We start from the raw sequence: 25,922 nt of genomic DNA on the forward strand, positions 1-25,922 counted from the left end.
TGGAAAGCATTTTCAAACTTTATTTACAACTGTCACAGTGACAAAAAAGTAGTTTGGAAAAAAAAAAAAAAAAAAAGCTAGTTTCTCCCTGAGCCTCAAAAAAGAACAGATAGAAGTTACAGGAGGTTCATCTTACAACAGGCATGTTTACTGAAATACTAGTTTGTTTTTTCAATACGATCAGTTAGAAATACACACAAGATACTTAAAAAAAAGAAAAAGAAAAAAAGAGGAGGCCAGACAGGAGCTCAGCCACGTGTCCAAGCGTGACTGGGTCCCCCCCAACAGGCTCACCGCTGAGGGGCCTGACTTTAGCCGTCAGCATCTGACCTGCTCAGACTCCACATGGTCGTACAAAGGGGTCTAGCGACCAGCAAAAACAACAAACCACCCCCATAAACACACACGTACACAAAGTAGGTCTGTTATGCAGTTTACAAGCACGTTCCCATCACACGGACAGATGATACAGGGGAGCACACTGGAAGGGGACACGGAGACACAGGGTTTTAAAAGGCGAGAGAACCCATCCACAAGGGAGGCACAGGATGAGAAATGCTGCCGTGAGGGATTGGGAGTGGGAGGGAAGGGTCTCCGCAGCCAAAACCGAAGGAAAGGGAGAGCGAGAGAGAAACACGCCCAGGGCAGGCTGCAGGCTCTCCCACTTCCTCGAGGAGCTGGAAGAAGTTATTGCCATCGATTGGGTGTGAGGAACACAAGCAGTCAACACAGAGGAGGGGAGCAGGGGCGATGGGAGAGTGTCGGCTGCCCAGAACCAAACCCTGCTGGCTATCAAACAGCACCCCCTGGTCCTCCTGCCCAACCTTCCCCGGAGCCGCACAAACCTTGAGGTATTAAATCCAACCTTGCTGCAAGTCCGAACCCGGGCAACCTGGACTGACTGGACACCTGAGGGCTCACTTGGAGGCCTCGCTGGGCAGAGTTCAGCCCAGGGCTGCTCTGGAGCCCACCTCTGGGCGGCACCGTCCGCTCTGAGATAGAGATGAAGAGTGTCCTGCCTCGTGCGGCTCCTGGTGGTTCTGAACTATGATAAGAAGCTCTAAGTCCAAGGCTAACTTTCTCAGGGAACCGTGCCCTTGAAGGGGATAGGCGGGAGGTGGGCTGTGAGGAGGGCCACCGTTCAATGCTCCCCTCACCATGCCATCCTCCCACCTGCACCCAGGAAGGCAAGGGGAGAAGCCAGGGACCTCATGACACCCTTTAGTGTCCCACTCGATCCCAAGGTGGCTGCACAGAAGCCTCCTCACCCATCCAGTAATTCCCGGGCCTCGCCAGCTCTCGGGATGTACCTAAATGAGCTCACCTCCCCAACAAGAAACAGAAAACGTCTCCCCTGCTCTTCATGCAGCTCCCACCGGGAAAGCAGGCCCCAAGTCCACACGGAGTGGGTGATGCCGCTGACTAAGCTGGCTGGAACCCCCTGCGGGGCTGGGAGCCACCTGGGCCTCATGGCTTGGCCAGGGGATGGGAGGGCATGGTAAGGAGAGAGGAGGGCCAGCCTGGGAGAGCTTCCCCCTCCCCCACTCGCTCTGTGCCCCTCTCAGACTAAGAGCATGTGTGGGGGGACCTTCATGTCCAAGTGTCCACATCAGTCCTCCGACAAGGGCAGGAAGTACTCTCACTACTCCCAAAAGGGTGAAGGGGGGTGGGGGAGACATTGAGTGGGAGGCAGAGCAAAAAGGATAAATAAAGGGAGAGAAGCTCAAAAGCACTGCTTCTTGAAAACAACCACTCCAGCTTACCGCAGGTAGGTCCGCCTGCCACAGCCTGGAGCAGCGGGGCAGAGGGGCCGTGGAGGAGAAATGGGGGGCCTTTCCCTTTCCCGAGCATCACCCCAGCTGGCTCTGCAGGCAGCCAGGGTGCACTGCTCTCCTCTCCCCGCCTCCCCTGTAACAGGCAGCACACCTGAAAGGAAAGCCAAGGCTGGCGGAGGCTGAAGCTGCAGAGAGATGAAGACTTGGTTTTCGGATGTCCCCGCAGCAGAGAGATGGCTCACTGAGAAGCAGGTCCTTCCTGGCTGCCCCTCTCTGCTCAATGCTTTCCTTACACCGTGCGTTTTCTCTTTTGTCCCGTGTTTGTTCTTTTAGCCCAAATGTTCCTTGCTCGCTGTGCACGCCCCATCCCCTCACCCGCAGGGCCCCCTGGAATCCCAACACTGCCTCTGGGTGCTGAGTTCAGATACTGATCTCGAAAACCAAAGCTTCCCCACACCCCAGCCCCTGCTCGAAGCAGCTTCCTTTCTCAGAAGGCCTTGCAAAGGGCCCCGGAGGGCTCCAGGGCGGCTCGACATAGTTCAAAAACAAAAAGAAAAGAAAGGGAAAGAAGACCAACTCAGTGATAACTCTCGAGCAAAACGGAAGCCTCGCCTGACGTTTCAGAACAACGGAGGCCCCCTCTCTTCATCCATCACAATGGGAAAGAACACAGTTCAGGTACAGATGCTGGCTGTTGTGACCTGCGGGAGCCGGTGGGAATCTACTGCTCCTTGTTCTCTGCCGCTGTCTCTTCACAGTTGTCCTGCTCGTCCTCCTGGACCAAGAACTCCTCGGGGGGCCACCGTAGCTCCCCGCTCTCCACCTCCCCCTCTGTGGGTTCCACCACGATGGAGGGCAGGCGGTCCTTCAGTTTGCAGCAGCGGTCAAAGTCTGACGGGTCGGGGAAGATCTGAAATAAAAGCAGAGCGAGCGCCTGGTCACGTACAGATCTAAACTAGGGGTGTCGAACTCAATCAGAGAAGGGGCCAAAATCTAAAATCCAGCCTAAATCACGGGCCGAATGGTTTACTGAACAGTCATAAACTGTCATTGTGATGGAAACGCAGCGGAGTGCAGTGATGACAGCGCGGTGTGGGCCACATTGCAAGGCCTGGCGGGACGGATTTGGCCCGCGGGCCTTGTGTTTGACACATGTGAACGGTGCAGCTCCTTTCCTTTCTCTCACACCTGCGGGCAGGGCCGGGCACCTGCGGTATGCCATGGACGGTGCTAGGCAGGGGTACAGCAACCAGGAAGTGAATTCTGGGCAACAAGGGAAAGCATCCCTCAGCTTGAAGCTGAAAGGTTAAAGGGCAGCACCCCCAAGTCTAAAAGGTGTGGTAGCTCTGTTTGTACTATTTGTTTTATTTTATTTCTGATAAAATGATTTGAAACCATGTCATCCTCAGTAAGCCACATCTCTGTTTACAGCAATCATTTCACTCTGCCAGGCTGGCAGGTCTCACTCAGTAGCTCAGTTGGTCAGAGTGTTGCCCTGATACACCAAGAGTGTAGGTTCGATCCTGGTCAAGGCACATACAAGAATCAACCAATCAATGCATAAATAAGTGGAACAACAGATCAGTGTTTCTCTCCCTCTCTCAAATCAATTTTTAAATTAAAAAAAAAAAATCCTGCCAGGATCATTACTGGCACCTTGTATCAGCCAGCTACCAGGTGCTTTACATTTATAATTTTGAACTAGTCATACTGACAAATAGGTGTTTCTGGTAGTATCTTAAAGAATCCCGGGCTTAGAGAAGCCCAGGCCATGCCGCCTGGAAATGGGTGGTGGAAGGAGATTCAGACCGAGGTCTGTTTGACTCAAGTGCCCGGGGGCCCCAGTACCGCCCCCCGCTCCTCCCATAGGTGGGTCCTGATCTCCTTTCAACTGAACAGTCAAGGCCAAGTAAGGGTTGAGCTGTGCCTGCCAGCCACAGGCAGGCTGGGGACAAAACCCCAGGCTCCCTTTTCACCTGTGAGCAATTCCTGGCCCCTCAATAGCTCCACACCTGAAAGAATTGACTTCTCTCTCCAGAGTCCCATCAACGAGGCTTTTTAAAAATGCCTACCTACTGTGTGTCCTGCCCAGAAGTGGGAGAAACCCCAAACCAGACCATAAAATCGAGACCCCTGTGTATTCCCTTCGCACACCCTGCCCTGTGACTACAGCTGACCCAATTCCTTGCCGAGCAGCTTAAGTACTTAATCCGATGGGCTGCTGGTCCCTTGCGTTCACAGTCCTTGGTGACATGTCCCAGAGCTGGAGAGAGGAGCCTCTGGGACTCTGGGGCCCTCAGAATCACAGGGCACCTTCAAGGCCATCTCTTCCAACCTCTCTAATGGATAGCTGAGGAAACGGAGGCCCAGAGGGGTCAGGAGACTTGCTCAAGTCACACAGCTCGTTAAGTAGCAAAAGAAAGAAAGGCAAAACCAAGAGTGGGTGGGGAGAAACACACATGTGAAGAGATGCCTGGCTCAGATCCCAACAGGCCCACGGCAGCAGACAGGTGGCCTCCATTCCTCAGGCCTTCTGTGGTGCTACGAGGGGGCCCCATCTTCCTGTACCCCAACCCCAAGCAGTGCTGTCCCAGTCAAGTCACCAACATGTCACAGGTCACACGGGGCTGCCGGGAGTCATGGGCCTCACCGAAACCTCCTCCCCAGTCCCTGCAGACAAGTGATTATTAACAATTTATCCAATAAAGCCTTATTGCTGGGGATTAAGCCTTAAGCCAGCTGCACAACCAGGCATCATTAAAGACTTAACAAGCCTTATAAAAGTACCCTAATGGCAGCCAGGAGGAAAACAAGGCAAGGGAGGGACTTGGGGAGTGGGGCTGGAAGAAAGCACGGGGCAGGCTGACCCCACTGCGGGCCTTCTCCCCCTGATGTGGCCAGCCCTGCAATCCTGCCCCCGGACGGTGCTGTGCACACAGACCCGCAGGTGCTGTGCTGGGAGAGGGTCAAGGGCCTCTCTGGGCCGCCCCTCACTTCTTGTGCAGAGGGAGCCCCTCCCCGTGTGTGATGATACCAGGCGCCCTCCCAAGCACAAGCTCAACATGAGTGAGGAGAGCCCCAACAAGTGGAGAGCATGCTACCGTCTACGAAGCTTTCAGACATCACCTCCTTTCGGCCGCACCACCCCCAAGAGCAGGGAGAGGCTCTGAGGGCCACGTGGACGAGCCAGGATTCAAACCCAGATCTTCTGTTTTCAATGTCTGTGCCTTCTGATGCCACTGGGTGAACATGCCTATTGTACAGACAGAAAACTGACCAGGGAGGGTGGGCAAGACTATGGATTTCCATGGCTCCTTCGGCTGCTGGGGCCCCATGATGACCCTCCGGGCAGCTGAACTTCCCAGTTCGGACAGTTGTTCTGATTCTTTAGGACACGAGAAAGAGCTGTGAAATATCAAGAGGAGATGGACACCTGGCCCAGGACAGACTCAGCCCCCTACCTTGACCCTGTGACTGCAAGCCCAGGGCTGTGCCTACTCTGTGACTCCCATATGAATCTGTGGTCACCCATCTGAGCAAGAGTGACAGGGACAAGGAGGAAGAGGAGGAGGAAGAGGAGGAAAAGAAGAAGGAGGAGGAGGAGGAGGAGGGTAATAAGGATGGAGAACATGGAAGTTTGTTTTAAGCTGGAAGCAGGTCTTTAGCTAAAATGGGGGGGGGGGGGGTGGTTTTAAAATAATGATGATGATGGGAAACGGAGACATGCCAGGCATATCTGCACATCCCAGATCAGATTCTCCATCTTTGCAATAGTCCTCTGAAGTAAGCAGCGGTATGATCCCTATATTATAGATGAGGAGACTGAAGTGCAGAGAGGGGAAGCGACTTCCTCAAAGCCACAGAGCTAGGAAGTAGCAGATCCGGGACCCAAACTCAGACCTAAGGACTTCAAGTCATGTGTTCTAGGATAACACAGTGTCCCTCCAAAGACCCCAGATTTTCATTATGTCCTTGACATCCCTTGTTGAACCCCAACCAAATCCCCTCAATCACCCCTTCCTATCTCACTAGATGGGTACAAGTGCTGGGCAAATACAAATATAATAAAAGCCTTTGAGGACCCATGCTCAAGTCACGTCTGAATGTCCTTTCTGGAACAGTTTCAACAGGACTCATGTAAGTGTTCAATCTGCCAACAAGAGGCAGCCATGCTAAGGCAGCAATTAACATAACTCCACACAATGCCTCTCATACCAGCAGCTGCACAATTAAGTCTCTGACGTCCTTGGGGGGGGGGGGGGGGGGGAGTCTGAGCAGTGAACTTCTGATACTGCTTAGCTGCCAGAGAACTTTGCTCCCTGAATTGTTCAAAGCAGGCGCCATAAACACATAAACACACACACACACACACAATAAAACTTTGTTTTTTACAAAGCCTGTTAATTACATTTTTAAAAATCACTGTGATAATCTAACCCTTCCATCAGAGATTTTAGTTTATTAGCAGATAATACCCATTTATGACCCCGAAAATGGTAGCTCTCCAAAGACAAACAAAAGGCACCCAGAAACCAGCAGCTCCTGGTTTCCCCGCGCACAGACAGAAAGCCTCGCGGAGAGCAGGATCTCGCCTGCGCGCTCTTATCTCCGGCAGCTGCTGAAGAGGCTGACCCTAAGGAGGTCAAGATTTTTCCACTAAGTCATGCTTTTTAATCATCTGGGCAGCAGAAAAATGAGAGGTTGCCACTGCTATTTGACAGGGTGGGGAAGGCAGTGGAAAAAAAGACTCAAGTCCGCCTTGCCAAGCACATGACAGGTAGGGCCAGGGCGGCAGGCCAGCCCGGCGTGCCGTTTGCCTGCAGGAACTGGCAGGGAATAAGGAATGGCCCCTGTTCCAAAAAGAAAAGGCTTCTGGTTAAACCGCTTACCCCAAAGCGCCCCTTCTCTCTGGACAAGGAAAAGCAAAAGAGGAGAAAAGAAAAGAAAGAAATGGGCAGGAAGTGATCAACCGAAGAACTTGTTTGCATATCTACATAACCCATGGACACAGACGATAGGGTGGTGAAGGCCTGGGGGCAGGGGATGGGGGCAGGCTGTGGTTCTCTCAGCTCTGCCCTTTCCTCCCTCTGCCAGTGCTGGATTCCACAATCCAGCTCTCAACCTCGGCTGGCTGTCAGGGTCAATGGTCTGGATTAAACGAATGGACACCATGTTCCCTCTTTTATAAATGAAGTGACAAACACATCAAGAATACCCCGGGCCCCAGGTATCCCCCTGTGTAGAAACAGCGGGCACACAGACATGGTCCTGGTGAATTTTATGGGAGACACATCTCAGGCATCCTTTGCAGGGTGACCTCAGATGCCAAGAGGCCCTGACGTTTTGGGAACTTAAGTGGGTTCAGTCAAAAGGTCAACTTTAGGTCCTTCCCGGAGGAAGAAACGACCTGTGGCATGTGGTTTGGATGTGGGGACACTAGAGTTTCTTGCTGTAGATCAGAGCTGTCTGACAGAACTTTCTGTGATCATGGAAGCGTTTCCTACCTGTGCTGCCCAACAGTAGCCATTAGTCACACGTGGCCACTGAGCGCTTGAAGCAAGGCTAAACATGTTTTCTTTCATTTTTATTAACATAAACGTATAGGATATATTTAAAATATGTTTGTTCCTGTGGCAACCACACTGGACAGCACAAACATAAGCGTGTAAGGAGAAGGACAATGCGGGATGTTTGGCTGGTGGACCCACACAGGTGGCCTCGGAGCAGCGAAGTCTGGGGTTAAGGGCGAGCCCTGCAGATGAGGAGCTGGTCGGCAGGCTTTTGGCTTAAGTATAAGAGTTGCCAGTCAGCCAGCTCCCGTTTCAACCCTGGAGGGGGCCTGAAAGGCAATACCAGGGCCCCAAAGGCCTGAAATTTGGGGGCCTAGCTATCAGCTGTCTGCCTCGGAGCCAGGTGACCTAAACCTGGCCATCTCTGGGGTAGTGAGAGGAGCGAGATGTCTGGCACCTGGGGTGGAAAATGTGAGCGATGCTGGTCGGACCGGCCCTCCCCTGTGTGCCTGTGCGCGTCCCTCAGCCATCGCCCCTGACAAACAGCCGGAGCTGGCCACAGAGAGAGGGCTCAGCAGAGAGCTGAGAGATGCTCGCGGGGAAAGCGGACACCGGCAGGTGGAGGGGATGCAAGGTGGCTCGCTGGACACAAAGGGCTCATTACCAGCTCTGCAAGCTGAGACCTCGGGAGCTTAACCGCCCTGCTCCTCTGGGCCGGGGTGGGTGGAAAGGGGAGGGAGGTCGGGCAGAGGGCCTGCGATGAAGAATCAGGTAGCTCCCCCAGGACCTGAGAGGGATCTGCTTCTGTGTCTGCCTCTCCCCTCTCTGGTTCCAAAGGGGGAAAACGTCACCTCCGACCTGCTCTGGGCAATGGCCACTCCCACGGGAGTCTGAACACCCGGCTGAGACCTGGCCCCAAGGCATATCGTCTCCATGACCATGGCCACATCATTTTAACTTCTCTGAGTCTCAGCTGCCTCCTGAGTAAAATGAAGAGGGAATTTCCATGCTACAGCACTGTTGCAAGGTTTCCTTTATGCTGCATGTTGAGTGCCATCATAGTACCTGTCAGGCTCAAAGAAGTGGAGACACCCCCCCCCCCCCCCAGCCCTTCCTCTATAAATTGGGGTTAATGCTAATTTCCATTTCATGGGGCTTTGGAAAGACTAAAATACAGGGATCTGTGTACGTGTTCTGTGAACTTTAAATTCCTAATGATGGTTCTTATTAGGTTAAAATTGGGGTCTCCAGGGACCATTTAGAGCAGTGGTTCCCAACTTTTTTTGGCCGTGCCCCATCTAAGCATCTCTAAAATCCCGATTCTGGGAACATATAATTCTTATTATTAAAAAAGTGAGCTCCGGGAGGGGGGGGGGGGCAATGTTAAAATATGTACACAGATAAAAATTTAATAAAAAATGTAAAAAATAAATTAATTAATTAAAAAAGTGAGCTCCTATTCATGTGGAGGAAGCCCAAGAGGCCATTAACTTGGTCTAAACAAGCTTCCAAAGAACATGGCGTCCATGAAAGAGAAAAATAAAAGAACGAAAGGACAGTTGAAGTCTTGAGGAAGAAATCACTAAGAAATTGTTTAAGAAATAATAAATATATGCCGAAACTGGTTTGGCTCAGTGGATAGAGCGTCGGTCTGCGGACTGAAGGGTCCCAGGTTCGATTCTGATCAAGGGCATGTGCATTGGTTGCGGGCACATCCCCAGTGTGGGGAGTGTGCAGGAGGCAGCTGATTGATGTCTCTCTCTCATCAATGTTTCTAGCTCTCTATCCCTCTCCCTTCCTCTCTGTAAAAAATCAATAAAAAATATTTTTTAAAAAAGAAATAATAATAAATATAAAGGGATGCGAAAAAAATATCAGATACATTTCAAAACATAAAATAGAGAACTGAAATGCATAAATATGTCACAATATATATTTAATATACTGTATACGAGGCCCCTAGAACCATAAGAAATGCAAAAAAATTCACTGTTAATAACTCATTTTCAAATTGCCCCCCTTAAAAATCAAACTGCCCCAGGAGGTGGGGCGTGTGCCCCACCTTGGGAACCGCTGGTTCAAAGTGAAGGGCTGGGAAGTCAATCACTATGGCTTAGGACAGGAGCAAGTCAGCACCTCTCCTGGGCTTGTGCTCACAAACTCCAGGCCAGGTTCTTTGGAGAAATGGTTTGACCTCATTGCTTCCCTCCCAGCCCCTGTTTCCACAGGGCCTGGGTTCGCCAGCTGGGATGGAAGCCACTGGCTTATCCAGATCCTGGTCTCTCGGTGGAAGTCCTAGAGCTGGAGGTCTTTCCATTCTGTGCCTCTCCCTCAGCCTATTGCATGGGAAAGTCAGGCCCCTCCTGCCCCTCGAATCCCCGGAGTCTGGGTTTCTCACTTCTCCTGCAGAACAGCAATGTACTGGCTCTGTGTGTTTCTTCCTTCCCAGGAGGGAGGGGCTGGTTTCTAATCCCGGGCAGATCTCTACCCGTATCCTGCGTTCCAAAGGCTGAGTGAATGAGCAGCAGCAACTAGTTAAAATGAAAAGCACACCCTGCTTTTTGGCCCCCAACAATAAGGCAAGAAATATGTTCTTTGCAATACTTCCATCCTGCTATTTTATCATCACCGCAATCATTATTATTTACATTTTACTGACTTTTCAAAGTGAAATGTGGTTGGTAAGAACAGAAGAGTTACAGCGAAGGGGCAGAGTGGCTGCTGCCCAGATTCAGGGAGGGAGGAACATTCTCCAGTTCCCGGTGAGATGCGAGTCACCCTCTTCTCCATCCTTGAGACTCTCACCTGGCTCAGATCTCGCCTGACGGCGGCTACGGAACAGCCACCTCAACCCTCTCCTCCCCTGCTCTGGTGTTTCTGATCCTATAGGAGACTCCAACAGAGAGTTGAGGCTCAATAACAACTGTTGGATCTCCTTCCTTTGAATTAAAGATGCTTAAGCCTCTAGCCTTGCCTTAAAAGAAAAGGAAATTCCCTGGATAAACACCACCTTTCATAAACATCTCTCACACACACACCCATCCTGCAAGATGAGAGTTCCAAATTCCAATTAATTAGCACTAATTACTCCTGATTACTCTACAGGACGGAGAGGGCTGACGGGGGCCTTTGGAATGTGAAAGAATGTTCTCCAGGTTCTCTAGGCTGATGAGAAAAAACTGCAGTTCTCTGGCTTAGATGATTGAAAAATACCCACATCCTATCATCTATACTATCAACATTGCCCTTTGGAAAGAGGACACGCCTCCCAGTCACCTCTGGGCCTCTGCAGAATTACAGATCCCTTTCTCTCTTTTCTCCTTTGGTGCTACCCAAAAGTCCCACAGCCCCACCCCCTTCTCTCAGAAAGCCCGGATGGATGTGGCTGCCATTTCCAACCACTCCCTCATTCTTCATTTTGGAGACAAAAATCTCGAAGACCTGGCCTGGTCCCTCCCACAGCCTTCCCATCGTTGTCTGGGGTTTCCTTCCTAACCCCTACCAAGCCCACCCCTGTATGGGAACAACTCTTTCTGGTCTCTAGGACCTCATTACCGCCCTGCCCACAGCCTTCACTCAGCCTCCGTCCGCACCACCTCTGCAGCACACGACCTGGCCAGCCAGCAGGCTTTGGGCCGTTCACTCTCCTGATCCTCATGACCTGGCCCAGGTTCACCTGACCTGTCCAATCTCGTCTTCCCCATGCCTCCGTGGACTCAGAGTCATTCTAGGATTTCTCCACCCTCACACAGCTTCCTAACTTCGCCTGTCCATCTTAGGCTGCTGGCTCCCCAGTCCACAGCTACATGTCCACCTTCCCACGCTCTGTGAGACATCTCCAGTCGGATGATACCCATCACCTCCAACCCACCTTGTCCCACACTGAGGTCCGCAGCTGATTTCCGTGTCTTTAAGTTACCCCCCCCCCCTCCCCCCCCCCCCAAGCAGGAAGCCTTGCTTGGTAGTAGGTCCTGTAAAAGAGGCCTGGACATTTCAGTTGGTCATGACCGCAGTATTGATGCTAAAAATCAACAACACCCTGAAGTAAACAGGGCTCTATTCCCAGCGGAACACTCCTCTCACGGAGGCCGACCACACTCACAGGAAGGCGAAGGCCCTGCTATCCTCTGGTCAGACATATTCTGTTCAGTTTAGAGCGGTGGTTCTCAAAGCTCAGTTCCCTACGTTCTTTCAGAGAGGGAATGTCCATGGAATTATATACTTTCTTAACAATACTAAGATGTTACTCGCCTTTTCTCCTGGGTTGACACTTGTACTAGTGATATGAAATACAATGGTAGGTGAAATTGCTGGCCCCTTAGCAAGAGTTAATAAATGCAGTGATATTAACTATATTTATAGTCATTCTATTTTTCGCCACAATTAAAAATTTTTATTAAATATTGACTCCTAAGTGCATGTTGTTTTTTTAAATATTCTATGTGATGAAATGGAAAGTCAGCATAAAACACCTTTGCTGCATAGCAAAGCACAATGGTTGTCTTGAGGAGAGAAAAAAAAGCATTTATGTGATTGAGTTGTAAGCTGAACTAGCCACTTTTCCACGGAACACTATTTTTACTTGAGAAAATGACCAACAAACTATGATTATCCAGATTTGATTATTTTTAGCAGACATGTTCTCAAAAGTGAATAAAATGAGCCTCTCACTTCAAAGGAAATGACTGATGGTGTTTGTTACCAGTGATAAAAATTGAGCTTTCAAACAAAAATCAGAATTTTGGAAAACATGTATCAGCCACTGTAAGCCTGACAGTTTCCTAATACTTGAAGAGCTTCTGATGAAGCCAGTGGAGACATTAACAAATATGATTTTTTGACACTATATAATGATATGTGTCAACATTTGGAAGATCTTTAATGTTCATTTGTGAAGGTTTCAGATTCCACTTGTCCCCTAATCGGTTTGGCTTGGGGGACAGAGCATCAGCCTGTGGACTGAAAGGTCCCAGGTTTGATTCCAGTCAGGGGCATGTACCTTGGTTGCCAGCACATCCCCAGTAGGGGTGTGCAGGAGGCAGCTGATTGATGTTTCCCTCTCATCAATGTTTCTAATTCTCTATACCTTCCTCTCTGTAAAAAACCAATTATAGCCGAAACCGGTTTGGCTCAATGGATAGAGCGTTGGCTTGGGGACTGAAGGGTCCCGGGTTCGATTCCAGTCAAGGGCATGTACCTTGGTTGTGGACATATCCCCAGTAGGGGGTGTGCAAGAGGCAGCTGATCGATGACACTCTCTCATCGATGTTTCTAACTCTCTATCTCTCTCCCTTCCTATCTGTACAAAATCAATAAAATATATTTAAAAAAACAAACAAATTATATATATATATATATATATATATATATATATATATATATATATTTTTTTTTTTTTTTTTTTTTTTTTTTTTTTTTTTAAAGAAAGGAATCATCACTTGTTGAGTCTAGGTGAAATATCAAAGAAAAACATATTTCTTTTTGTGACTACATATTCTTTTTATAACTACATATTTGCATAAGCCAGATTTTCTTTATTTACTATAACACATATGACAACAGATTGAGGCAGAAACAGTTATGAGAATCCAGCTATCTTCTATTAAGACAAGTCTCCGTTATGTTCAGATCTACTACCAAACACATTTAAAAATGAAAAACAATGCTTTTCTTTTCACTAAACTTTTCTTATTTTGGAAAATATATTTGTTTTTATAATAAACTTATTTATGTTTAACATGTAATGGTTTTATTATTATAAAGGAATTAATAAATACAATTTAAAAAGACATAATCCTCAGAAGACATCATCAGAAAATATAATCCACATAAATAAATATCCACGGGGCTCTCAATCATTTCTAGGAATGTGAAAGGGACTGAGACCACAGTGTGAGAACTGTTGGCCTAGAGAACCCACAGGAGGAGGATTTATAAGTCATGGTTGAAAGTGAATACATTTTAAACCTGGAAAAGCTTTACAGGGAACCCAAAAGCTGCCTTCAGTACAGGAAAGGCTGACACAAGGAAGAGAGCTGACTTTTTAACTCCGGGGCTGATCTGGGATCAGGATTTCGGATTTCACCTCACCACACAGTGTTCTAATAACAAAGGTGATACAACCCACCCTCCCCCAAAGACAGAGGAGTCAAGGCCCAACGAGGTGACGAGAGTTGCCCGAGATGACACAGAGAGAGGCAAAGCCAAGATTAGAGACCAGCTACCCAGATGCGCAGTCCATAATCCCTCCGTGCCGAGGGTGTCTGGGCTCCACGGCACGGGCAGCATCCAAGGAGCACCTACGTGAGCCAACACCATGCTCCGTGTGCTCCCTCTGTCTGACAGGAGGCTGGCACAGGCGCACAGGTGCCTTCCCACCCTGCAAGACTGTCGTCCACAGTCCTGATTCTAAGAACAGTGTATACATCCACAATCTTGTTTGGGTCCCTCCTAAAAGGATTTTGAAAAATTGTGTCTCCTTTCACCTGTTTCTAAACTGACACCTAAAACCTCTGATATAAATCTTAACATTTTAAAATAAAACCTTTATGCCACTCTTTTCAATGTACTCAGTTGGCCACAGCAATTTGATATCAACAATCACCTATTTTAAAAAACAAAACTCATAAACAAGCTCCTAAGTCAAATCTTATTCCTTTCTCCATTTAAAACTAAAACTATATTTCCAGTCTACTTCCCTATAGGATTTTCCTTAATGTATTTTTAAGTTTGAAAGTTTTAAGTCATTAGCTTTTCATTCTTCACTGCAATAAAAAAGATGTATTTGTGTATATAAAATGACTTAAGGTTTTATGTCTCATGACACTAAGGCTTATTAATTTAGAAATATTCTGAACTGGCTTATTGTGGCTATTAGAATATAACTGATCAGTAAACATACCATAAATAGTTATTAAGCACAATGATACATTATTTAGATTGGTTTCTTAATGTGAGAGATAGATAGGAAGATTTCTGGAGCTTTCTAGACCATAACATTGTGAATGATTCATTTGTTTGATGCTGCCAGGATTTCTATATCCTGGAGGAAAGCACCTTAAAATATTGGGGGGGAAAGGGGAAAGGGGCAGGTCCTTCTCTTAAAAGGGGGAGGCGGGCAATTGTGATGGGAAAGGTAGGAAGAGAAAGCCCGTCTCCAGGAAATGCAATTTTAGAAAAGCAACAGAAGGAAGTTGAAGATGTGGAAATTGATTTTCCGAAAATGCTCTCTGCTGTCATATCCCTTGGAAAGTTTCTGTGAACCCCGGGGGCAGCTGTCCTCCCGTTTTAACACTTTGTTAAAACACGAAGTAATAAAAAGATTCTCTTTAAAAAAAAAAATGAAGTAATATATACATAGAACATTCTGTGTATTAAAAAGTAATCTGGCGTGAAAACCTCCAATATTAGGATGCCAAAGAAAACAGCTAGGAAGGATCTGACCTTTTAACTGTTATATCCAAGGGGGCAAATGACCAAACGAATACAGAATTCATCACTGAGGACTAGCGAACCTTTAAAAATGCTTCCAACTAAGAGGATCACATTCAACTCTTGAAGAAAAAAAAAAAAAATTCCTTTGTGGTGACAAGAGTTATGTCAGCCTCAGGAAGCCCTTATCCCTTCCCGCCCATGCACACATATGGCTCAATTCTATTTCTGCTTTACTCATTGTTTGAAAAACATAAAACCATCTCCACACAAATGGGAAACTGGTATTGCTTATTATAGATAGCAACCGTAACGTTACACTGGCATTTTTAAAGTCTGTCGGTGTAGCACCTAAATGAACTTTTTGAACCATCAGGAGTATGTGGGCCCTGGACCATGGCCAAGGCTGCTTACTCGCTGCGAAGCACCTGGGGCCTGCAGGGTTGGGCAGAGGGCCCCTGAGCCCTGAGCCCAAGTCTCCGTTATGTTCAGATCTACTTCTAAAAGCACAGTCCATGCTTGACTTCAGCCATGACCATTCATGAGCCAGACCTGGAACCCCGGAAATACCAAGATGGCTCAGGGGACGGAGCATCCATCTGTCCAACTTCCATGGGACCCCAGGCTGAGGCCACGTCACTGGTCCTCCTTCAGGTCACGTGGCACGCGGATGTCATGAACAGGATAAAGGAGATAAGGAAAGCCTGTACAAATATACATGTGTAATTTTGTCCCCACACCCACTGTGAGACAAGAATCCGATCACCAGCTATTTTGCAACGCTGGCTAATGGCCTAACATCAACTGCGATCATCTCTGCTCAAAATAAGCAATTAACAAACAAGAGGAAGATATACATCTCCTAACCACTTCAAAATAACCAAGCGCCTTTCTGACTCGATCCACAAAGCTCCATCCCTCCAGATCTGACACCCGAGAGATCCTCTTTGCTAGAGCTTTCAAGGCCGGAGGCTTATATTCGGATAAACTCTTTGATTTGTTTTCTGTTTTTAAGGTAATAAAGAGGCTTAATAATGTTGAATCTCTTAGAATCAGTAACTCCACTTCCAGGAATTTAGTCCAAGGAAACGAATCAGAACGAGGCAGAGATTTACGTAAAATGAGGCTTGGAGCGGTGCTCTTTATAAGAACAAAACATGCCACCACCTAACTTTCCAAAGATAAGAAGTGGTACATAACAGAATGAAATGCCAGTTTACAAGGAACACCAAATTACAGGAGCACAGTCACAGAATTGTAGTACGTGAACAAAAAGATTAGGTGTAGCATAGACAGTATTAAGTCAGTTTTTTAAACACGCAAATGCACATTAATATACTGGAAGGAAACATACCAAAATGGTTCAGTAAATAAGAATATGGGTGTTCTTTTCTTTATGCTTCTCTATATTTTTTTTCTACATTTCTAAAAGGAATGAATATTACCTTTACAATATAGCATACACACACACACACACACACACGCACACGCACACGCACACGCACGCATGCACGCCCTTGGGAAGGATGCCTCTCAAATTCAAGATGGGCAAAGCAAGTATTTCCACTCTTCAAAGTAAAGACAGAAGGTGTACTATTAATTCTGCCTGGGGACAACTATTAAATTCAAGGTATTCTAGTAACAGAGACCAACCACCTCTGGACTGAGGTTTGTGAACACCCTCGTTGCTCAGGCCAATCCTACTTTGACCGAGAAGCCCAGACCCTTCCTCTCCATTGGCTCCAATGAAATTCCTGCTCCAGAAGCAAGCTGTCGCTGCTGCTTCAGCTAAGTGCTTGGGTGCCTCTTCTGCACAGTTTACTGAAAAGGAGCTCCTGACAGTGCAAGGGCATGAACTCCAGCGGGAGGGGCCGAGGGAGCTCCTGAACATCCCCTTGGTCAGAGTGCTCGCTGGACGGCAGCTGGAGAAACTTCTGGCTGACTGTAGTTTTTTGCTAAGACAGGTCTGCGCCAGAAGGGGCCCTTCCCTGCTGAGGAGCTGAGCCGCAGCCACAGGATTTACTGACTAAGACTCCTCCTGAGGTGGGCTAGGGGACAGGGGAAGGACAGGTGGTGAGGCGACAGGCAGCAGAGGTGGCACGGGGCTGACAGACTGGAAAGCAGTAAAGTCCCATCAGCTCTGAGCTCCGTGTGAATGAGGGGCTGTCTTCATCCCCTTCGAGGATTATTTTAGGACTCGGGCCTGGGAGATCATTTCAGGACATTCACTAGACACCAGGAATAGCTCTTGGCTCCAGTCACAAGATTCGCCACCCAGACTCATCCCTTTCCCTAACAGTACAGTCCTCCTTTCTACCCAACTTGGGAGACTGGGGCGGCAGAGAGAAAATGCTGACCCTACAAAAGTCTACGCCATGGGGTGACCAGGGTAGAGGGATGGTCCTCAGTGCGGGGAAGGGAGGGAGCAAGGGCCCAGCCAGCCCCTCAGCCCTTGGTGAGCAGCTCCTGGAGGACACCGCATGGAGCACCACAGGAACAAAGCAGAGTCTAAGACACAGCCCCAGCTCCAGGCGCCATGAACACGCCAGCACTTGAGAGGCGTCGGGCCTAACACAGGCCCTTTGAGAGCAGGCCGGCTGTATGGTTCCAGTGTGCGCCACGTTGGCTCGGAAAGTGAAGAGAGCTTGTTCTCCCCCTGGACGGGCTACAGACGCACTGTTGTGATCACGGTGTGTGTGAGTAGGGGGTGGGGGGAGAGGTAGAGGGGAGGGGGCCCCCCCACGGGAATAATTCTAGCCCTCTGCAGGCCCTCACCCAGGGGCCTTCCACACAGAGAACACTATGTTTGTGTCCAGGCTTCGGGCCTGGGAAGGAAGGTGCTGGACCTCTTGTAGGAAGGGGGCTGGGGCCGAACAGCCTGGGCTGACTCCAGAAGATGCAGGCTGCAGACACCATGCCGCTCAGAGCACCAGACGCCCTGGGCTTCTGCACCTGGCAGCCCTCCCTGCCTGACTTGCATCCCATGATTATGATGTGTACCAAGGGGGGGGGGGGGGGGGGAGCGGGACAGGAGAAAGAAAACTCGCTGCGATTCCAGTAACGTGCCGTGTCCATGGCTGGATGTCTCCTGCCAAGTGCGTTGGAATGTTAGCTTTATGTCTCTCCAGGGATGACCGAGGCCTTTTAAGTCTCATGTTGTGAAAGATGCTTTCCTGGTGACTGTGGGGCCTCCAAGGGGCCGCTCAGCAGAACGTGCGGGGGTGCCACAGCTGGGGGTCACCCGCGAGACACAGGGCGAGGAGGAGAAGGAGGCAGGCAGCTGAAAAGGCAATGCTCAGAACAGACTCGTGAGCAGGGGCTTGTGGGAGACGGAGGCAGGGGGGTAGGAAGCAGGAACCTCCCTTAGAACTTCGCTCAGAGAAGAAGCTCAACCCATCGCCTATTTCAGCACGTGCCTTTAACAGGTGGGAGGGGCTCGGGGAAAGGCAGGCTGGTGTAGACGTGAGTGAAGACAGCATTTCTAACCACTGACTTCAGTGACTGAGCCCAGCCTGTTCGCTGCTTCTGATAAAGAGTGAGGAGGGGGAGAAAGGAGCTGGCTATTGTCAGGCCAGGGAGCTAGAAGAGGCTGGAATTCCATCTAGGGAGAGGTGAGCGAAGCCAGCCTAGAGCTTTAGGTCCCTCCTGATGCGGAGCTAGAAGCAAGGCACTCGGACTGCCAGGAGCAAGTGACAGGGCTGTGGCAGAATAGGCCACCCCCCGTCCCTCCTCCCTACCATATAACACACCAGGATGTCCCTCCCTCCGGTCGTGGGAGATGCAGGGGAAGACGCAGGGAAGCTCTGTGGATCCCAGGGAGGACATGGGCACGGAGCTCAGTGGTGTGTGAAGACCTCTCTCCTTCTGGGTGACAGCACATCCTTCCCTGAGAGGGAGAGCCGCCGCCTGTGTGGCTGGAGGATGGGCATCAGGTGGTAGGAGTGCGTGACGAGACCAGCAGAAGGAACACAAAGGGCCTCCGGGAAGGGACACGTGTGCCCATCCGAGAGGAATTTAAAGAGCCTGGGGAAGGATAAAGTCATCAGATCTTGGCCCAGAGGCTTTAGAAGGGACTTAGCCAGGGAGTAAACCTGGAGAAGCTCAGCGCGCTGTGCCGGGGGGGCCCTGGGGTGGTGGCAGCATCCGTGTCCCAGGCAAATGCTCAGGACCCCTCCTCCCTATTCGGGACCTGGGCCAATCATGGGCAACATGGAGGGAGACCCGATCAGAGAGGCATTCCTAATGCCACACACTTAGAGCCCCTGAGACAGGGTCGTGCAGAGCAGCACTGACCTGCCTCCTTGAATTAGGGAAAGGAACAAGGCCTTAGACGGCATAAGTTCTATCCCAGGGCAGACCCACAGATGCAGTGTGTGTGTGGGGGGGGGGGGGGGGGGGGGGGTGCAGCCATCAGGGACATAAATATCCTCAATGAGACCTCCCACTCAGCCCCGTGAGCTGCTGCCACCCACAGCCAGCCCAAATGCACTCAGACTTTCTAGTAACCGTTTACTCACCCAACTGGTGGGTGTTGTCATTCATGCCAAGTGAGTACGCAGACAGGAATTTCTCTTCACGACTCTCTGAATAAATGTGAAGACAAACCAAGGCACTGGCTCTGTTGATTTTTATACAAAACAGCACTAACGTCCGAAGCACAAAAAGATCGGGCTTGCCTGAATCTTTCAGGGCATACCAAGGCATTTTCTGTAAAGCTGGGACCAGCATTTCTGCAAAGCTGGGACCGGCATGAGACAGAGGCGGCCCTTTGCAGGTCCTGAGGTGGCAGCGAGGCTGGCTAGCTTTAGAACCAGGAGACTGGGTGGCACTGAAACCACCACCACCACCACCACCACCATCACCACCACCACCACCGTTTCGGCGGCGCCTGCTCTGTGGAGGCCCTGAGCCAGTGGGCACCTTGATTTGGGGAGGGATGTAAGAAGGGTGATGGCTGCTGGGCACCAGGAGGGTCAGCAGACACCCCCCTGCCCTCAGAGACCTGAGCAGAGAGAAGGCAAAGTGGGACCCACATCCTCAAATCCCAGGGCAGCATCCTTTCCGAGCACAATGTGCCACAGGTGCGGGAGGGGGTCAGCCACAGCGCGGAGAAATCAGGAAAGCGGGCCTGGGAAGTGGGAGAGTGACTGACAAAGCCCAGTGCGCCTATTTGCTTTACGACCTTGTTCCAAGGTCACATCACAAGCCTCTGATTCTATTTCATCTGCCAAGTGGGGATTGATGTCTCCTTCCCACTTTCAGTTCCCTGGAAAAGCAGGTCTCAGTGAAAAGCCGTGTACTATTATTACCCGCAGGCAGAATGCCAAGAACAGAGCTCTGAGATCTTCCGCCCCCAGATCCGAGCCCAGCCTGAGCATGCACAGTGGACGGCTCTGGCCAAGCACAGTCCCAGCCAATCCCCAGCGCGCCGGTGGGAATGTGTTTGATGGGAAGGCACTAGCTTGGAGCGCCCGAGAAGACCCATCAGAGAGCCGTTGTTAAGCCAGCTCTCTGCAGAGCCCCGCACCTGACATCCAGGGGGCACGCCAGGGGGGGATCTGTAGATGCAACAAAATTTTTTAGAGAGTGAGGGGCCTTCTCAGAGTCCTAATTTTCTTTCAAGGCCAGCCCCAGTTTGACCTCAATCCAAGCCTTCTCATTGCCACATATACCTGGATTGACCATGGCTTCTGCATTGCTCCACGAGTCTGCCTCGGTTCCCGTTGTTATGTATCTGCTGGCTTCCCCCATGAGCCCTGAGCCCTGTCTGTGCAGGTGCTCAGCCCAGCACCTTACCCTTATCAAGGGGCCGATGTTTCTTGGTTAAATATGACAGGCTTTGCCGAAACCGGTTTGGCTCAGTGGATAGAGCGTCGGCCTACGGACTGAAAGGTCCCAGGTTCGATTCCGGTCAAGGCCGTGTACCTTGGTTGCAGGCACATCCCCAGTAGCGGGTGTGCAAGAGGCAGCTGATCGATGTTTCTCTCTCATCGATGTTTCTAGCTCTCTATCCCTCTCTCTTTCTTCCTTTCTGTAAAAGATCAATAAAACATTTTTTTTTTTTTAAAAAAAAGATGCTGGATTTCCCAAACAAATAAAAAAAAATCTAGTGTGTGTGTGTATATATATATATATATATATATATATATATATATATGACAAGCTTTCTCTTCACCAGCAACCAGAGACCTTTCTGAAATTCTGTGAAACTTCTAGGAAAGGTATTTTAGAACTGGATAGTAGTCCCCGCGGCAGCGACAGGTTTCCTGCAGGGCTGTGAGATCGGGACCGTGGCCCTCAGTCCAGCAAGCAGGGAAGAGCTGAGGGCCCGTTCCTCAGGCAGCACCAGGACATTTTGGGAGCCCAGAGGTGATGTGCTTTTCATCCTGCCGTTGCAGCCCCAACTCAGGCTTCCTCGCCCCGTCGTGTTGCAGCCCCGTCCTCCATGGTCGCCTGCCCTCTCCCTCAGACCCAGCACGACGGCCTGAGAAGAGTGCCCTGTAGGATCTGGCCTTTTATCCCGGGACACATTCAAACGGAGAATATAAAAAGCACACACCGCACATACCAACGGCTGTGCCTGGAAAGGTTCTGTGATGGAAATCTAAAACTCAGAACTGAAAGAAAACCTCACCTGTAACCACAAAGGGAGTCAGTCTGATTCAGTGGCTTGGAAACTGGTATTTGAAAACACCCCAGCGGGTGAGCCAGGAAACTTCTGCCCTTCGACAGGCTGTGGGGCCGATTGTCTCGCTCAAACCCACTCTGGGTGTAGAGGATATAAACCCCCAGGAAAGGGTATCTCCCCGACCACTCAGGCCACCTGAATATTTATTTCCAGCCAGAAAATGTGTTTAGACCACACTGACAAAGCAAAGGGGTCTTCTTGAACTTCCCCAGCATGCCTGTGAGTGACTCCCCTGCCACCTGCCAATCTACTTTACCCAAGTAAAAGCTTTCACCAAGGCAGTCTTTGATCACCCTCTCTCCACTGCATCTACCTGGCTTTCTATTTGTTTCTTCCTTGACTACATAAATGCCCCTGGGAAGGAATGGCTAGCCGGAGCAAGTCTGGAACCCGGCCAAGAACCAACTCGAGATACAAACACATGATCCATCAGAAGAGCAAGGCTTTGTAGTTCCAGACCCAAGTCACCTACTGAGTCTGAGCCTGTTTCCTCATCCGTAAAACCAGAATTCCCCGCTCAGGGCTGTGGTCAAGAGAGAGGGAGGCACTGGCTGGGTAGTTCGGTTGATTAGAGTGTCATCCCCATGCACCAAGGTTGCGGGTTCAATCTCCAGTCAAGGCACATACAAGAAATAGCCAATGAATATATAAATAAGTGGAACAACAAATCAATGCTTCTCTCTCTCCTTTCTTCTCTCGTTATCATCTGTACAGTGTGTGGCCCACAGCAGACATTCAGTTAATATCTGCTGAATGGGCCCATCACTCTACCTGCCCGCACGCCCATTTTTCTTTCCCTGGCCAGCCACCCTACACAATTCCCCTCGCCCCAAGGTCTTTCCTTAAAAACAGACTCCTAATGTCATAACTTAGGGGCTCTCCTCGGAAATCTGCCCCACAGCTAACCACAGGCGTTCCAAGGCTGAGGATCTAGGCTCTTACTTACGCCACATGTTTGGTCCTTTAGATAGTATGTTAAATCCACCACACAGGACGATTTCTAACTAGATCCCAACAGTGGCGCCCCTGAGGGAGCCTCTCTTTGGGGAAAGCTCTCTTCAGTTCTAAATAGTTTGAACATGAACTCTGTTGGAATCAGTTGATCAACCACTGTCCTGTGGAAAAAGCAGCCTTTGACACAGCTATCTCTCCACCACACCGCCCTTCCCCATTAGCTGCCCCTCAAAGCGACCTTCCCACCACCCAAGGCCAGGCTGGGAGGGGAAGTTCTTTCCGAACTGACTTCGCAGATTACTTCCTCCTTAGCTGCCTCGAACGGGAGAGTCCGCAGCTGCCCAGGATGACTAATTATTGAAATAATAGCATTGGCTCACGTTTGCTGAATCCTTACTGTGTCCCAGGTTCTAAGTGTGCCTTATCCACATTCTATCATCATCATCATAGTGAATCTTCCCCACCGTTTTATGAGGTAAAGACTATGGTTGCCCCATTTTACAGACAAAGAAACTGAGGCTTACTGGCATTAGGGGACTTCCCCGAGGTCACACCGCTGTTAGTGGCACTGGGAGTCTGCCACCGGGCCCAGCGAAAGCCACGGGGCTCCGCAGAGCTAGAAGGAACCCAACACTGAACTCACCTGATAGGAAAGGCCATCCTTTTGGGGGTTGAGGCCAATCTCCTCCATGGATGGGGTGCTCATCATCACCTCAGTCATCTCGGCCGATCTCAGATAGTCAGGGCTGCCAAGAAACCCAGACCAGAAGTCAACACACACACACACTTTCATATTCCTCCTCTCGGTCTCTGCTGCTAGATCAAGGGAGTGTCTGGAGGCAGGGTGAGAGGTGTTCAAAACACAGCTCACAGAAAAACAAGCTCACACCCCGAGGAAGTGCTGCACAAGGCCAGCGCATGGGCTCTCCATTTGATCAACAAAGCCCATTGTCTGAAAACCTCTCCGGCAAACCCCCTCTTCCCTCCTCTCCTGTACTAACCAGTCTCCACTGGCACTGAGGGATGGGTTTTTCTTTTAAGTGACAGGACTAGAAAGAAACCAAAACAGCAGGTAACTGAGCCATCCGTCTATATGAACACCAATGCAACCCTTCTCCTGGGGAACTGCATCATAAAAACAGGTCAGCCTCAGGGAAACCAAGCCCAATAACGCTGCCTTCTTAAATTCCTCTCTGGTGTTACTTTTTTTTTTTTTCTTTCTTTTCCAAAAGGTCCCACTTAGAGCTCCAAGGGGTCAGCTTTCTGCAAGCTTCACATCTGCCATCCAACCCCCTTCTCCAGCCACAGCCACAGCAGCTGCAAGCTCACAGCTTGAAAAACATCCCTGGATAAAAAAAAAAAAAAAAAAAAAAAAAAAAAAAGCCTTAAGGATGCCCGGACTCTGATCGCAAAGGAAATTTCCAGAGGGGCCAAGCTGGCCCACCAATGGCAGGCATGTGAAAGTGCTTTGTACTCTGGAGGCAGGATGCAAACATTCCATTACTCTCACACTGGCCACAGGCACATACAGGGTCCCGAAAGCATGGAGCCAAGTGGTAGCAGCGTCAATGTACTCACTACACAACACCCTTTATTTTCATGCCTTTACACATGGTTAAAAAAAAAAAATTAAAAACGGAACGGGCTGTAGAGAGATTGTGTCTAAGGAAACAGAAGTCCCAAACGCTTCTTCATTTCATGGATACCACGGAATAGAAACGATGTTGGATCTGCGATCAGACACAGGAGGTTCTGGCCCAATCTCTGCCACTCAGAGGCTGCGTGGTTTTGAACAAGTCATATCACTTCGCTGAGCCACAGGTGCCCTGTGTGTCTGTTACCAAGATGCTAATAATGCCTACCTCCCAGTTATGCTGAGGGGTGGGGGGGTGGGGGGGGAGTGCCAACCAACTATAAAACCACCCCAAATCTTACCTTCTCCAGGGATAATAACCCCGGTGAGCTCTAAGGGGTTCGCCTTGGCAAGTGTTAGCGGCCACGGGCACAAAGCCTTCAATAGCCTTCAGTCTCACCCATATGGCACCTGGCTGCTTACACCCACCCCACGGAGGTGGTAGGGAAGGGGTCTAAGAGAAGATGCTGGGATTGTGGCAAGTTTCGGGTCAGGAGCGGGGATTCCAAGGGCATTTCCCTCCCGGGTCATGGAGAGACTGCCGTCCCCCCTTCCTCGCCGCCCCCCACCCCCCATCCCTCAAAGAGCTCGGCCAGAAGAGCGAGAGCGCACAGGGCTCTCTGCAGGCTCCTCGCCTGGACTAGGGCGCTCGCTCCCCCGCCGGCCGGGAAAGTTGAAGTGAGAAGCAGGAACTTTCTGGAGGGCACCCGGGCCGAGCGGGAGCGCGCCGGGCTTGTCTGCGGGGCCGGGCTCCCTGCGCCCGCACCTGAGCGCACGCTCCGCAGCCGCCGGCGCTCGCACCCCGGCCTCTCCTCTCCCCGGGCGCAGGAAGGAAGGAAGCAGCCAGCCGCAGGCGCAGGTCCCCGCGGCCCGGGGCCTCGCTCCGCAATAGGCGCATCCCTTCCAGCCCAATCCCCGGCCCGGTGCAAACCTCCGCTGCCCTCTCCCTGCCTGGCCCTGGCTCCTCCCCAGCCCGAGCCCCCCCAAAAGCGCGTCGGTTTGTAAGGGCGATGGAGAGGGACGGGGTTGGAAAGGTGCAGCGTGCGCTGGATCTGCTGCTGTGGCTTCAGACGGGTTACATTCTCCTTCTCTTCCCCCCCCGCCCCCCCCGCCCTCCACCCTTCCGAGATGGGAGAGCGTTTCCCCGCACCGCACGCTCCGAGCTCTGCAAACGCCGCCTGCACCAGCTCAGCCCCGCTGCCCCGGCCTGGGCGCTAAGACTTGAAAGCAAACAAAAAGAAAAAGAGGATTGGGGGGCGGAGGGGGCTTGAGAAGAGCAGCAGCCCCCCAGCACAGGGCAAGGCTCCTGCAGCCCTCCCCACAGGGTGTTTTATTAGCGGGGTTCGGACGTGACCCCTGATTCTCCCCCCCATCCCACCCCAGCATACCTACACCTTCCCAGGCGCTCCTGGAGTGAGGGCTTTGAGTTCACTTCCTTTGTCTAGAATGCTCTCAGCACCACCTCCCCCCACCCCCATCGTTGCAACCTTGACGTTGACTCCTGCACGGGCTTGGGCGGCGGGTGAGTGCCACGCCGCCGCCGGCTCGCTCCGCTGGCACCCGAGCTGGCACAAGTGAGGCGCCCGGGCCCGGTAGCCACCACGGCCGCGAGATGGATGCCCCAGGATACTCACCAATGAATGGGGAAATACACAGACATGAAGTCCTAGGGGAGGCTGACCCACGCCCTTGTGATTTAACAACGGTCACTGCGTCCCGGGTCAGGATGGATGGCACGGGCGCGGGCGGGCGCGGCGGGCCGGGGGCGGGCGGCGGGGTGCGGGCACCGGGCGTCCGCGGTCCGGCTTCCGGAGGAGACAGCCCCGCTGCCAGCTGCCTCGGCGGCAGAGCGGACGGACAGAGCTCAGGGTTCTCCACCGAGCTCGCGGCCCCACAAAGAGCCCGGGAAGCCGTATTTATAGGGGTGGAGG

At 50.8% G+C, this 25,922-nt stretch overlaps 1 protein-coding gene across 1 annotated transcript; it reads right to left on the bottom strand.

The window, feature by feature from the left end:
- Nucleotides 1-25,889, bottom strand: LBH (LBH regulator of WNT signaling pathway). The gene is made up of 3 exons (XM_036434866.2): nucleotides 25,626-25,889; nucleotides 23,002-23,104; nucleotides 1-2,685 (listed from the first exon to the last, which is right to left on the bottom strand). The coding sequence occupies exons 1-3, from the start codon at nucleotides 25,649-25,651 to the stop codon at nucleotides 2,497-2,499; spliced, it is 318 nt and encodes a 105-aa protein (XP_036290759.1). The 5' UTR covers nucleotides 25,652-25,889; the 3' UTR covers nucleotides 1-2,496.
- Nucleotides 25,890-25,922: the final 33 nt, after the last annotated feature.

Source organism: Pipistrellus kuhlii, unplaced genomic scaffold, assembly GCF_014108245.1.
Source record: "Pipistrellus kuhlii isolate mPipKuh1 unplaced genomic scaffold, mPipKuh1.p scaffold_m20_p_13, whole genome shotgun sequence".
Taxonomy (NCBI): Eukaryota; Metazoa; Chordata; class Mammalia; order Chiroptera; family Vespertilionidae; genus Pipistrellus; species Pipistrellus kuhlii.

Coding starts and splice junctions, on each gene's coding strand:
- LBH (XM_036434866.2), bottom strand. CDS start 25,651: ATGTCTGTGTATTTCCCCATTCATTG. Junction 23,105..25,625: donor GTGTATTTCCCCATTCATTG/GTGAGTATCCTG, acceptor GTTTCTTGGCAG/CCCTGACTATCTGAGATCGG. Junction 2,686..23,001: donor AGGATGGCCTTTCCTATCAG/GTGAGTTCAGTG, acceptor CTTTTATTTCAG/ATCTTCCCCGACCCGTCAGA.